The sequence below is a fragment of the Chiloscyllium plagiosum genome, unplaced genomic scaffold (assembly GCF_037043375.1).
Source record: "Chiloscyllium plagiosum isolate Xiang-an unplaced genomic scaffold, Cpla_swu_hap1 HiC_scaffold_22, whole genome shotgun sequence".
NCBI classification, from domain to species: domain Eukaryota; kingdom Metazoa; phylum Chordata; class Chondrichthyes; order Orectolobiformes; family Hemiscylliidae; genus Chiloscyllium; species Chiloscyllium plagiosum.
Window position 1 is genome coordinate 3,485,620 of NW_028270160.1, and position 15,636 is coordinate 3,501,255.

A 15,636-nucleotide genomic window follows, 5' to 3' on the forward strand; every position below is an offset into this window, starting at 1 on the left:
TCCGGCGCTGTGAGGCAGCAGTGCTAACCACTGTGCCACCGTGCCGCCCATGGGATATGGATGTTATTGGCTAGACAAAAATTTATTGACCATCCCTAATTGCTCAGGATATGCAGTAAGCCATTTCAGGCTGAGATGAGAAGTAGGAGCTCCCCCTCTGTAACTGGATCCTTGACTTAATGATTCTCAGACTGCATTCACAAAGAATAGGTGACAATAGTGCTTCCACAGTAATCCCCAACATTGGTGCCCCGCAAGGCTGTGTACTCAGCCCTCTACTACACACTCATCACCATCTGGACAAATTCTGCCCTAACTCTGTTTACAAGTTGGCTAATGACACCATTGTTGTAGGCCAGACCTCAAACAATGACAAGACAAAATACAGGAAAGAGATTGAGTGTTTAGCGGCATAGCATAAAGACAACAAACTCTCCATCAATGTCGGCAAAATGAAGGAGCTGGTCATTGACTTCAGGAAGCGGAGTGGAGGGCACACCCCTGTCTGTATCAATGAGGCTGAGGGGGAGATTGTCAAGAGTGTCAAGTTCCTGGGAATGATGATCACCAACAATCTGTCCTAGTCCACCCATGTTGACATAAAGGTCAAGAAAGCACAACAATGTCTCTATCTCCACTGGAGATTAAGGAAGTTCGGCATGTCGGTAACAATGCTTACCAATATTTATAGATGCACCATACAGAGCATCCTATTTGGGTACACCACAGCGTGGTATGGAAACTGCTCTTCCCAAGACTGCAAGAAACTACAGAGAGTTGTGCACACAACCCAGTTCATCACACAAACCAGCCTTCCACTTATACTTTCTGCTGCCTCTGGAAATCAACCAGAATTATGGGGTCTTTAACTTCTGTAACTCTAGTACGTCGGATGGGTCAGTTTTTGTCCAATGTGTACAGGAGGGTTTCCTGACACAGTATGTCGAAGGGCCGATAAGAGGGGTGGCCACACTGGATCTGGTGCTGGGTAATGAACCAGGCCAGGTGCTTGATTTAGTTGTAGGTGAGCACTTTGGAGAGAGTGACCATAATTCAGTTACATTTAGTTTAGCCAAGTACATGCCACAGGTCAAGAGTTATTGATGGAGCAAGGGAAATTATAATATGATTAGGCAAGAATTAAGATGCATAGGATGGGGTAGCAAAATGTGGGGTATGCAGTCAATGGAAATGTGGAGCTGGTTTAAGGAACAGATATTGCGTGTCCTTGATAGGTATGTCCCTGTCAGGCAGGGAGGAAGTGATAAGGTAAGGGAACCGTGGTTTACTACAGAAATTGTATCCCTTGTTAAGAAGAAGAAGGAGACTTATGTGTTGATGGGCAAGATGGTACAGATGAGGCGATGGAGAGTTACAGATCAGCTAGGAAGGATTTAAAGAGAGAGTTAAGAAGAGCAAAGAGAGGACATGAGCAGTCTTTAGCAAATAGAATAAAGGAGAACCCTAAACCTTTCTATAGGTATTTGAGGAATAAAAGGATGATTAGGGTAGGAATAGGGTCAGTCAAAGACAGAAGTGGAAAGTTGAGTGTGGATCCTGTGGAGATTGGAGAGGTGATAAACGAATATTTCTCATCGGTTTTCACTCAGAAAAAGGAGAATATTGTATAGGAGAAGAATGAGGTACGAGATAGTAGACTAGAAAGGATCGAGGTTAGTTATGAACAGGTGTTATCAATTCCAAAAGGAGTAAAAGTAGACAAGTCCCTCGGTCGGATGGGATTTTATCTGAGGATTCTCTGGGAAGCTAGAGAGGAGATAGCAGAGCTTTTGGCTTTGATATTTGAGTCATCATTGTCTACAGGTTTAGTACCAGAGGACTGAAGGATTGCAAATGTTGTGCCCTTGTTCAAGAAGGGCAGTAGAGATGACCCAGGTAATTATAGACCAGTGAGCCTTACATCTGTTGTAGGAAAGGTTTTGGAAAGGATTATAAGTTAGCAAGATAGCAAGCAACAATTTGATTTCAGATAGTCAACATGGTTTTGTTAAGGGCAGGTCGTGTCTCACAAACCTCATTGAGTTTTTTGAGAAGGTGACCAAGCATGTAGATAAGGGTAGGGCAGTTGATGTGGTATACATGGACTTCAGTAAAGCCTTTGATAAGGTTCCACATGGTAGGTTGTTGGAGAAAATGCAGAGGCATGGAATAGAGGGTGATTTAGCAGTTTGGATTAGAAACTGGCTTTCTGTAAGAAGGCAGCGAGTGGTACTTGATGGAAAATATTCAGCCTGGAGTCCGGTTACTAGTGGTGTGCCACAAGGATCTGTTTTGGGACCACTGCTGTTTGTCATTTTTATAAATGACTTAGTCGCAGGCATAGGTGTATGGATTAGTAAATTTGCAGACAACATGAAAGTCGGTGGAGCAGTGGACAGTTTGGAAGAATGTTACAGGTTGCAGGGGGACTTGGATAAACTGCAGAATTGGGCTGTGAGGTGGCAAATGGAGTTCAATGCAGCTAAATATGAGGTGAAGAATAACAGGAAGGCAGAGTACTGGGTCAGTGGAAAGATTCTTGGTAGTGTGGATGTGCAGAGGGATCTTGGAGTCCATGTACATAGATCCCTGAAAGTTGCCACCCAGGTGGATAGTGCTGTTAAGAAGGCATACAGTGTGTTAGGCTTCATTGCTAGAGGGATTGAGTACCGGAACCGCAATATTATGCTTCAATATTCCAAGTGCGGCCACACTTGGAATATTGTGTACAGCTCTGGTCGTCATATTTTGGGAAGGATGTGGAAGCATTGGAAAGGTGCAGAGGAGATTTACCAGGATGTTGCCTGGTCTGGAGGGAAGGTCTTATGAGGAAAGACTGAGAGACTTTGGGTCTGTTCTCATTGGAAAGAAGAAGGCTAAGAGGGGATTTGATAGAGACATACAAGATGAAGAGAGGATTAGATAGGGTAGACAGTGAAAGTCGTTTTCCTAGGATGATGACGTCAGCTGGTACGAGGGGGTATAACTACAAATTGACGGGTGATAGATTTAAGACAGATGTCAGAGGCAGGTTCTTCACTCAGAGAGTGGTAAGGGCGTGGAATGCCCCACCTGCCAGTGTAGTCAACTCAGCCACATTAGGGAGATTTAAACAATCCTTGGATAAGCACATAGAACATAAAACATAGAACATAGAACAATACAGCACAGAACAGGCCCTTCGGCCCACGATGTTGTGCCAAACATTTGTCCTAGCTTAAGCACCCATCCATGTACCTATCCAATTGCCACTTAAAGTTCGCCAATGATTCTGACTCTGCCACTCCCACAGGCAGCGCATTCCATGCCCCCACCACTCTTTGGGTAAAGAACCTACTCCTGACATCCCCCTATACCTTCCACCCTTCACCTTAAATTTATGTCCCCTTGTAACACTCTGTTGTACCCGGGGAAAAAGTTTCTGATTGTCTACTCTATCTATTCCCTTGATCATCTTATGCACCTCTATCAAGTCACCCCTCATCCTTCTCTGTTCCAATGAGAAAAGGCCTAGCACGCTCAACCTATCCTCGTACGACCTATTCTCCATTCCAGGCAACATCCTGGTATATCTTCTCTGCACCCTCTCCAAAGCTTCCACATCTTTCCTAAAGTGAGGCGACCAGAACTGCACACAGTACTCCAAATGTGGCCTAACCAAAGTCCTGTACAGCTGTAACATCACTTCACGACTCTTGAATTCAATCCCTCTGCTAATGAACGCTAATACACCATAGGCCTTCTTACAAGCTCTATCCACCTGAGTGGCAAATTTCAAAGATCTATGAACATAGACCCCAAGATCCCTCTGCTCCTCCACCTCACTAAGAACCCTACCGTTAACCCTGTATTCCGCACTCTTATTTGTCCTTCCAAAATGGACAACCTCACACTTGACAGGGTTGACCTCCATCTGCCACTCCTCAGCCAAGCTCTGCATCATATCTAAGTCCCTTTGCAGCCGACAACAGCCCTCCTCATTATCCACAACTCCACCAATCTTCGTATCGTCTGCAAATTTACTGACCCACCCTTCGACTCCCTCTTCCAAGTCATTAATAAAAATTACAAACAGCAGAGGACCCACAACTGATCCCTGTGGAACTCCACTTGTAACTGGGCTCCAGGCTAAATATTTACCATCTACCACTACTCTCTGACTTCGACTAGTTAGCCAGTTTTCTATCCAACTGGCCAAATTTCCCTCTATCCCATGCCTCCTGACTTTCCGCATAAGCCTACCATGGGGAACCTTATCAAATGCCTTACTAAAATCCATGTATACTACATCCACTGCTCTACCCTCATCCACATGCTTGGTCACCTCCTCAAAGAATGATGATGATGATGCGATAGTGTAAGGGGACGAGCTGAGAATAGTTCACAGGTCAGCGCAACATTGAGGGCCAAAGAGCCTGTTCTGCGCTGTATTGTTCTATGTTCTATCTTCTATCATCAAACACCCTCCCATTCTGGTTATACTCTATTCCACCCTCTCCCATCAGGTAGAAGATATAAGTGTTTGAATGCTCATTCAAGAACAGCTTCCTACCCGCTGTTATCAGATGGATCTCTCAAATGTTAATTCTGATCTCTGTCTCTCTTTGCACCCTCTCTGTGGCTGTAACCCTATGTTCTGCACTCTGTTCTGGCACCCTAATGCATTTTGTACTGTGCAGTCTGCCTGTATTTCAGTACACGTGCCAACAATAAATCCAATCAATCAAAAATATCTTCACTCAGAGGGTGCTGAATCTGCGGAACATGCTACCACAGAAACTGTGGAGGTGAAGTCACTGAATATGTTTATGAATGATATTTTAGAGGCTAAAGGTGTCTGGAGGTGTGGGAGAGAAGGAGAACTGTGTTGAGTGAGGGGATTATTCACAACCTTGTTGAATGGCCCAATTACTGAATGTCCTATTCCCGCTGCTACGTTTGACTAAGTTTTCCAGCAATCTCGATGCAGTTCCCAGTAGATAAAGAGAAATAGCTTACACTGCTTGGAACTGAGCAGTAATTGCCACCCCGTTGCTCAGATGTATCATGGTTTATTACACTGGAGGAATAGTATCTCTCAGGTTGGAGTTCGACAGAATTATTTTAAGAGTGTAAAAGCAAATTCAACATGTAATTCAAGCTATCTGGGCTGACATGATTCTGACCCGGAGTGTACCGTGTTGAAAAAAGGAGCTGTTTCTACCACTGGTGTCATTCTCGTAAGGTTATACATAAGGTTAATAAAAATGTCACATTGTTTTGTCATTTGATCAACTCTGCTAGAGTATTGATCAACATATTGTACGTCAAAAACTGAAATTTAAACATGGCCAAGAGACAAGGATCAGTGGAAAGTTAGTGAGTTATTTTCTTGAAGGGTATTGAGAAGCTGGTTTTCAGCTGGAGTTTTCCTCCATGGTAACTTCTTAGTCTAAGCTCTGCTGTGACAAGGAACAACTGAAGAAGTCCAGTTCCATCTACACTTTGAGCTCAGGAAGTTCAGCGAGCAAGGCACTACCCTCATATTAACAGCCTTGTGACACTGTGTAGTCCTCTGTTCATAACAGTATGAGAGTAAATCTTCAGCCTTCCTAAAATGTTTGTAAAATAAAGCAATATTGTGTTTTAAAAGGTGAACTTGAAGATTCTTAAATTACCAAACATTTTAGAAAGGCTGAAGATTTGCTCCCATACTGTTATGACCAGAGGACTACACAGTATTACATTGTGTAAAATGTCTTAACTGGCAAAACCTTCTAGCTGCCATTATATAACAAACAACTTACATGAAGCAATTTCATTTTTTAATGAACATAATTATTAATGAAAGGAAGGAACAACTGTAACCTCTTTGTGATTTTTAACAGATCCTAGTGGGATGGCTGCAGGCCTTCGCCCGTACATCGAGCAATGTATTTTCTGGATAGTGGCTCTGACAATGCAACTAGTCCTCTACACTGTGTTTGAATAGTTGCATTGCAAATGACATCAGCACCTCCATATGGTCCAAAATGCTGGTTTCACAACAAAAACAAATCACACAATGCATTGCATTTAAACAAACCCAGGGTTTAATTGCTGTTGATTTTCTTAGATTGCACCAAATGGTTCATTCTTAGACTTGCACTTTATTTTCTTATGAATCAATGAGTTATGCCTTGAAATTCAGATCTTCAAATATTTAGTGGATGAATATTTAAACTTCTTCAAATTCATTTCCCTGCTATTTTAAAGAAGCAAGTTAGTACCTTTGTTAAAACAGTTGACAAAGAGACATAATAACAACACAGTGAGCAATTAGATGCTAATATTCAAACATTGTAATTTGATGGCATCAGAGGTCTAAGGCATCATAAAATAATGAACTCAGAGAAATCTGTTTTTGGTAAATATTATACAGAACAAATTTTTAGTTTTAAAACCATGGAAGTAAAAATGGCACCGATTCAACACAATGAAGATTCAAGATGAGCCGCAAACAATTTATAAAAAGTGTATGTGTGATTTGACTCAAATAGTGTAGCAAATGATACAAAAGCAGAAATGTACCTTCACATTAAGATTATATTGTTGACTTGAAATCCCACTGTGGTGTGCTTTTTTTTATATTTGTACTGTAACATTGACTTCAATTTAATATTTTCAATGTAGACTTTATTCTGTAGTGTATCTGTGTGAATGCTGACAAAAAACTTTCATTTGGATCTTCATCGAGTGCCTTTCATAACCTCAGGATTTCGCAAAGTGCTTTACAGCCAAGGAAGTCTTTTTGAAGTGTAGTCACTGTTGTCATGTAGATATAAACAACCAACTGCAAAGAAATTTGACAAAGTTTACCATTGAATCATGGAAATTACAGCATCCAACTTATTTCTTTGCTGGTACTAGCTCTTAAGTTGGATCCACCTACTCTATTTTGCTACCCTTTTCTTTCTTTTATAATCTTCATTTTGACTTATTTCTCCTATTCTTTGAAGTTCAAGAAGTTATTTTGCTCCACTGTTTCCCTTCAATCTTTCAGTGATGATTCTGGACCCATATTCTCTTGTAACTGAATCCACAATATTTTTGCTGTTTATTCTCTCAAAATCTTTCAGAATCTTGAAAATCTCCAATAGATTGTGTATAATCTTCTTTTCAGTGAAACAACGTTGCCAAATTCTTCTGCCATTCTTCATAAGATTCATTTCCTATTGTAGATATATTGCACTTTCTCCTTTAATAGGTTGCTTAGAGACACACAGAAATTTCATCTGTGACATACGAATGCGTCACTCAGAAAAACGTTTTATTTTGTGTATACAGTGCCTCCACATTTTCAACCAAAAAGCTGCCTCTGTCTATTTTGCTTTATTTTATTCTGAAATATTTTTTGACTAGATTCTTTCTATTCTTTCATTGTATTGAGATTTTGTTAGTTAACATATATGTATGTTAATTGTTCTCCACATCCACACACCATTGAATGTACCATTGACATTTCTCAGCAGTGAACTACATCTGTGTCCAAACAACCGAGTGTCCTGTTCTTCAGTGCCAAGACCACAAAGTTGTTAACACCAACACATATCAATCCTTTTTCACTACATATGTCTAAGTCACTAAAAGTTGAAAGCAAGAGACTGGATAACAATCAGAAAATATCTTCATTTATCAATATTGCCCTTAAACAAATCATGCATCCTAATCATCTTAACCCATCTATAGTGAAATCTTATTAAACACCTTCTGATAATCCTTATCAACTACTTCCATTGCATTCTCTTTATGAATACACTGCATGATTTCCTCATCCAAATTAAATTAATCAAATACAATGGGCCAAGTTTTTGTTGTGGGTTTCAATCACATCAGAATGAAGCACCAGACAATAATAATAGTTCAGCAGGTATGACTGTCTCTAGCAGTACTGTCCAGTACAGAGTGAAGAGCACCTTCTGAGGCTGGTAGGGTTTGAGAAAACCCTCCAACGGTAAAAGGTCAACTCCCCCTCCATCAGAAGCAAGCCTTGCCAATGTAGATTGGTGAGTGAGAAGATGCCTCAGGATAGAGGCACCCTTTGAAGAAATCCTTCCATGAATTGGCCTTCCGTCACAGCTGTGTGCCAGTGGTTATTATAGAGGTGAGGGAGCTTAACTCTAATGATCAGCTGCTGTGTCCATTGTTGCCTCTATTCATTAGCAGGGTTATGCCTTAGTATTGTGGCTGCAAGCTGACTATTGGCAGGTGGGTGGCATTCCCCCAAAGCAGCTGACTCCAAAATGGCCCTAAAATGGGATTGTGCTGGCACACTGGCAAGCTGTCAGGTAGTGGGGGATTACCAGTCTGTCCATCACTGTTCTCACCTCTGCAGCCAATTGAAAGATTTACATGATTAGATCATACTCCCAGCAAAGGTTTTACACATTTCTACTTATGATATAAATTCTGGTAGTCTGCACTGAGATAAGATCCTGGCTTCTAGTTTTCTGACCTTTTTCATTTTATCCTTTCTTGAGCAGGTATGCAGTATGTGCATTACTCTAATCCTTTGAACTATCACGGTTTCCAAAGATATTTTGAAATTTAAGATTAGTGCCTCTACTAGCTCTTTCCTTGTGTCTTTGCAATATTCTGGGACAGTTCTATTTTTGGCCCCAGTGAATATTTCTCAGTGCTTTGTCCATATTCTCTTTGATTACTTATGCATTCCATTTTCACCTAGTTTTGTGAAATGTGGAGCAAACTATTTTCAAACGTAAGATGATCACTTTATCCCTATCCCATCTTTAGTTATTCCGCTAATATGCATGTCAATGTTCTTTCCTTTCATGTTGACTGCCCTAATTCTTAAACTTTTTAATCTCTCTGTCTTTAACAATTGACATACTTCAATTTTATCTACTAACTATTTTACCTGATTACTGGGAAATGTTATGCCAGGGAATCTTGCCCATGGATGTATTTTATATTGGCAATAATGATTCACTGTTATATAAACTATTTTGAGTTCTTGAGCACTATAGTTTAGATACAGTGCATCATATTTGCTTGTCTCTAACTTGCTTATACCATGTATATGATGAAATTAATTTTTTTAAATCCCCAAGGTATCTCATGAGAAATAAAGTAATCTTGGAATAATCACAAATATAACATTATTTCAATAACCCGTGATAAATACAAGTTATTCTGACAGATCTCTGCATATATTTACCAAAGTACTTTTGAGCTCATTGTAGATTTTAGTAGTTGTTTGTCTGAATGTTTTGCTTTTAATTATATTCCTTGCGTAAACATAAAATTACATTTGAAAATTGATGCTGTTGTTCAAAGTTAATCACTTAGGTTAACAGGTTTAATTTAGTTATTGATTTTTTTATGTACATTAGAAAATTGTACTTTTTAAGGAAATTATATTAGCCAGTTTTAATTGGTTAAATTCTGTTTGTAAGTGACTTTCCAGAAAAGCAGTGGGAAATAATCTGCATTGTAATTACCTTTAGATTGCATTATTTCAGATGTCACAAGACACAAACCATTTGGGAATTTGTTAAACAAGTACAATGTGTGGTGAAATTGGAAAACAGAAATAAAATCCAGTATTGAACAAATATGAGTTTAATTTTCATCTTGCATATTTAAGAAGATGGGAAAGACTCTAAGACATAGGAGCAGAAATTAGGCCATTCAGCCCATCGAGTCTGCTCTGCCAGTCGATCATTGTTGACAAGTTTCTCGTGCCCATTCTCCCAATTTCTCCCCATAACTCATGATACTCAAGAACCTATCTGTCTCAACTGCACTCTTTTTGTTTCTTGAGTCGATTCATTCAATGAGATAATAACTGCTCTGTACTTGCTTTTGCCCACCACACCTGGAGCAGTCTGGGCACCCCACCTTGGAAAGAGTGCAGCCTCTGTATAATAGAATGAAATGTGCACTTCAAGGACTAAATGACCATATATATTCAAGTAATGGTCCATCTGGTGTATAAATTGACTTTCAGCCAAAAATGTTAAAAATCTTTGTAATTTTCAATCATATACTGCAGAAGGGATTTATCAGGATGTTGCCAGGTATGGGAGGTTTGAGTGATAAAGAAAGGCTGGATGGGCTGGGACCTTTTTCACTGGAGCACAGGAGGTCAAGGTGACCTGCTAGAAGTTTATAAAATAATGAGGGGTATAGGTTGAGTTGATGGCAATTGTCTTTTCCCTAAAATGGGAATTTCAAGATGATGGGCACATTTTTAAGGTGAGAGGAGAGAGAGTTTTTAAAAAAATTACAGAGGGTGACTCCCATGTGGAATGAGCTTCCTGAGGAAGTGCTGGATGTGGGTACAATTGCAAAGACATTTGGATGGATACATGAAAAGGAAAGGTTTGGAGGGATATGGGCCAGAAATAGGTAGGTGGGACTAGTTTAGTTTGGGATTATATTTGACATGGACTGAAGGGTCTGACTCTGTGCTGTATAAATATAAGTTAACCTTGCTCTGGTGTAAGCCCACTCACCACTGAAGATGGCTGTTCAGCTCCTCAAATCTGTACATGTCCCAGCTCCTTCAGTGCTACTTTTAGGGGCAAGGTTGACAGGAACATAGCCTGATCTGGCAATTCCACAATGAGATGATAGGAGAGGGTGGATTTCGCTCCCTTGAAATATTTTTCATGTGAAAATTGACATCCTTTGTGTTTAAAAATTTACTTTTAGAGATCAACATTGACACAAATGCTTAGAGGTATGGATCAATTACACAACCTAAAATTGCAGTATGATGGATTTGAAAGATTAAAAGATGATTTTATTGAATCTTTCAAGTTCTTAGAAGAATGGTTCAGATTGATAGAAAGGAAATCAGTTGGACTGGAGGTGGCTTGCTGTAACAATTAGAGCCTGAACTAACAGGAGTGAAATGGAATTATTTTTACACATAGAAAGAAGTTTCTGACTGGCATTTAATGCTTGATCTATTGTTCAAAGTTGAAACTGAGTTTGGTAATGACTGATCTCTACTTGCTTTTTAACAATTGTCGAACCAGGATTGTCGACAGCTGAAATGACTTCTTATTCTAGTCTGTTAGATATAAGCACCAATATTTCATTAACCTTTTTGATTATCTTCTGCACTTGTTTAGGACATGTTGATTGTTGATATTGTGGGCAAATTATTGGAGAGGATTTTGAGAGACAGAATTTATGATTTCTTGGAAAACCATAGCTTGATTAGAGATAGTCAGCATGGCTTTGTGAGGGTCAGCTTATTGAATTCTTTGAAGATGTAACAAAACACATTGATGAAGGTAGAGCAGTCGATGTATATGGATTTTAGCAAGATCTTTGATAAGGTTCTCCATGGTAGGCTCATTCAGAAAGTAAAAAAGCATGGCATACAGGAAAATCTGTCTGTCTGAATACAGAATTGGCTGTCCCATAGAAGATAGAAGGTGGTAGTCGATGGAAAGTATCCAGCCTGGAGCTTGGTGACTCATCGTGTTCCGTAGGGATTGGTTCTGGGACATCTGCTCTTTGTGATTTTTACAAATGACTTGGAGGAGGAAGTGCAAGGGTGGGTTAGTAAGTTTGCCAATGACATGAAGGTTGGTGGATAATGTGGAGAACTGTTGTAGGTTGCAATGGGACATTGACAGAATGTAGAACTGGGCTGATAAGTGACAGATGGAGTTTAACCTGGAAAAGTGTGAAGTGATTCATTTTGAAAGGTTGAATTTGAATATAGAATACAGAGTTAAAGGCAGGATTCTTGGCAGTGTGGATGAACATAGAGATCCCTCAAAGTTACCACCCAAGTTGATGGAGTTGTTAAGAAGGAGTATAGTGTGTTGGCTTTCCTTAGCAGGGAGATTGAATTTAAGAGCCACGAGGTTATGCTGCAGCTCTATAGAGCCCTGGTTAGACCACGCTTGGAATATTGTGTTCAGTCTGGTCACCTTATTATAGGAAGGATGTGGAAACTTTAAAGAGGGTGCAGAGTAGATTTACCAGGATGCTGCCTGGACTGGAAGGCATGTCTTGAAGTAAGGTTGAGAGAGCTAGGGCTTTTCTCATTGGAGCGAAGAAGGATGAGAAATAACATGATAGAGATGTACAAGATGATGAGAGGCACAGAAAGAGTGAATCGCCAGAGATTGTTTCCCAGGTCAGAAATGGCTATCATGATGGGGCATAACTTTAAGGTGGTTGAAGGAAGGTTTAGTGGAGATGTCATAGAATCATAGACGTGTACAGCATGGAAACAGACCCTTCAGTCCAACTCGTCCATGCCAACCAGATATCCTAACCTAATCTCATCCCATTTGCCAGCACTTGGCCCATATTCCTCTCAGCCCTTTCTATTCATACACCCATCCAGAAGGATTTTAAATGCTGTAATTGTAGCAGCCTCCACCACTTTCTCTGGCAGCTCATTCCATAGATGCACCACCCTCTGCGTGAAAATATTGCCCCTTAGATCAATTTTATATCTTCCCTCTCTCACCCTAAACCTATGCCCTCTAGTTCTGGACTCCCCCAGCCCAGGGAAAAGACTTTGTCTATTTATCCTATTTATTTCCTCTCCTGGGAAAACAGTCCCAGCCTATTCATCCTTTTCCTATAGCTCAAATCCTCCAACCCTGGCAACATCCTTGTAAATCTTGCCAGGGTTAGAAGGTTTGATCCGTAGGGAGAGGTTGAATAGTCTGTAGCTGTTTTCCCTGGAGCACTGGAGGCTGAGGGGTGACCTTATAGAGGTTTATAAAATCATGAGGAGCATGGGTAGGGTAAATAGATAAGGTCTTTTCCCCACGGTAGGGGAGTCCAGAACAAGAGGGTGTACGTTTAGGGTGATAGGAGAAAGGTTTAAAATAAACTTAAAGGGCAGCTTTTTCATTTAAAGGTTGGCGTGTGTATGGAATGAGAAATGCCGGAGAAAGTGGTCAAGATGGGTGCAATTACGAGATTTATAATCTGGATGGGTGTATGAATAGGAAGGGATATGGGCCAAGTGCTGGCAAAAGGGACAAGATTAGGTTAGGATATCTGGTCTGCATGGACGAGTTGGACCAAAGGTCAGTTTCCGTGCTGTACATCTCTATGACTCTCTAACTCTATGACCACTTGTTACAATCCATCAATCATAATATCGGTCCAATATCCCATCTCTCCAGCTTCTTTCGCACTGACATCTTCTAAACATAGAATCATACAGTTATGGAGAGATGCAGCACAGAAACAGACCCTTTGTCTCACACATCCATGCCGACCAGATACCCCAACTCAATCTAGTCCCACCTGCCAGCACCTGGCCCATATCCCTCCAAACCCTTCCTATTCATATACCCATCTAGATGCCTTTTAAATGTTGTAATTGTACCAGCCTCCACCACTTCCTCTGGCAGCCCATTCTAAAAACGCACCACCCTCTGTGTGAAAACTTTGCCCTTTAGGTCTCTTTTATATATTTCCCCTCTCACCCTAAACCTATGCCCTCTAGTTCTGGGTTCCCCCACCCCAGGGAAAAGACCTTGTCTATTTAGATTAGAAAAACACAGCAGGTCAGGCAGCTTCCGAGGAACAGAAAAATCGATGTTTCAGGCAAAAGTCCTCATCAGGAATAGAGGCAGGGAGCCTCCAGGGTGGAGAGATAAGTGTGTGGGGTGGGGGCGCTGGGGAGAAGGAGCAAGGAGTACAATGGGTGAATGGGGGTGGGGATGGAGGTGATAGGTCAGAGGGGAGACTGGAGTGGATAGCTGGGAAGGGAGATTGGCCGGTAGGACAGGTCATGAGGGCGGTGCTGAGCTGGAAGGTTGGAACTGGGGTATGGTGGGGGAAGGGGAAATGAGGAAATTGGTGAGATCCACATTGATGCCCTGGGGTTGAAGTGTTCCGAGGCGGAAGATGAGGCGTTCTTCCTCCAGGCGTCAGGTGGTGAAGGAACAACAGCATGTCCTTGGCAGAGTGGGAGGGGGAGTTGAAATGTTGGGCCACAGGACATTGGGGTTGATTGGTGTGGGTGTCCCGGAGATGTTCCCTAAAACGCTCTGCAAGAAGGCGTCCAGTCTCCTCAATGTAGAGGAGGCTGCATCGGGAGCATCTGCAGTCCTCACTTTTGCCTTGTCTATTTATCCTATCCATATCCGTTATGATTTTATAAACTTCTATAAGGTCACCCCTCAGCCTCCGACGCTCCAGAGTAAACAGCCCCACCCTATTCAACTTCTCCCTATAGCTCAAATCCTCCAACCCTTTCAACATCATTGTAAATCTTTTCTGAACTCTTTCAAGTTTCACAACATCCTTCCGATAGGAAGGAGACCAGAATTGCACGCAATATTCCTACAGTGGCCTAACCAATGTCCTGCACAGCCGCAACATCATCTCCCAACTCCTGTACTCAATACTCTGACCAATAAAGGAAAGCATACCAAACGCCTTCTTCACTATCCTATCTACCTGCGACTCCACTTTCAAGGAGCTATGAACCTGCACTCCAAGGTCTCTTTGTTCAACAACACTCCCCAGGACCTTACCATTAAGTGTATAAGTCCTACTAAGATTTGCTTTCCAAAAATGCAGCACCTCACATTTATCTGAATTAAACTCCATCTGCCACTCCTTAGCCCATTGGCCCATGTCATCAAAATCCCGTTGTAATCCGAGGTAACCTTCTTCGCTATCCATTACACCTCCAATTTTGGTGTCATCCACAAACTTACTAACTCTATCCCTTACGCTCACATCCAAATCATTTATATAAATGATGAAAAGTAGAGGACCCAGCACCAATCCTTGTGGCACTCCACTGGTCACAGGCATCCAGTCAGAAAAATAAACCTCCATCACCACCCTCTGTCTTCTACCTTTGAGCCAGTTCTGTATCCAAATGGTGAGTTCTCCCTGTATTTCATCAGATCCAACCTTGCTAACCAGTCTCCCATTGGGAACCTTGTCGGACACCTTACTGAAGTCCTAATAGATCACATCTACCGCTCTGCCCTCATCAATCCTCTTTGTTACTTTTTCAAAAAACTCAATCAAGTTTGTGAGACATGATTTCCCACGCACAAAGCCATGTTGACTATCCCGAATCAGTCCTTGCCTTTCCAAATATATGTCCCTCAGGATTCCCTCCAACAACTTGCCCACTACCGAGGTCGGGCTCACTGGTCTATAGTTCCCTGGCTTGTCCTTACCACCCTTCTTAAACAGTGGCACCATGTTTGCCAACCTCCAATCTTCTGGCACCTCACCTGTGACTATCGATGATACAAATAGCTCAGCAAGAGGCCCAGCAATCACTTCTCTAGCTTCCCACAGAGTTCTCGGGTACACCAGATCAGGTCCTTGGGATCTATCCACCTTTACCCGTTTCAAGACATCCAGCACTTCCTCCTCTGTAATCTGGACATTTTGCAAGATGTCACCACCTCTTTCCCTACAAATTAAGCTGGCTAAATGCAGGAAGGATGTTCCTGATGACTGGGAAGTCCAGCATCAGGGTCACAGTCTAAGAGTATGGCAATTAGAACTGAGATGACCTTCCTTCATCCAGAGAGTGGGGAGCCTGTGCAATTCTCTGCCACAGAAAGCAGTTGAGGGCAAAACATTTAATGTTTTCAAGGAGTTAGATGTAGTGCTTAGGGCTAAAGTAAA

The 15,636-nt window shown here is 41.5% G+C and overlaps 1 protein-coding gene across 3 annotated transcripts in view; it reads left to right on the forward strand.

Moving 5' to 3' along the window:
• Positions 1-15,636, forward strand: part of cusr (Copper-only SOD repeat protein) — a 210,607-nt gene that overhangs the window by 191,429 nt on the left and 3,542 nt on the right. For 2 of the 3 annotated variants that reach the window (XM_087998713.1, XM_043713116.2), the window contains exon 10: positions 5,868-9,593. The exons of the other annotated variant lie outside the window; for it this stretch is intronic. In XM_087998713.1, coding sequence (XP_087854839.1) covers positions 5,868-5,971 — 104 coding nt within the window. In that variant the 3' untranslated portion in view covers positions 5,972-9,593. Of the gene's footprint in view, positions 1-5,867; positions 9,594-15,636 lie in introns of those variants that run through there. 3 annotated transcript variants of the gene reach the window in all.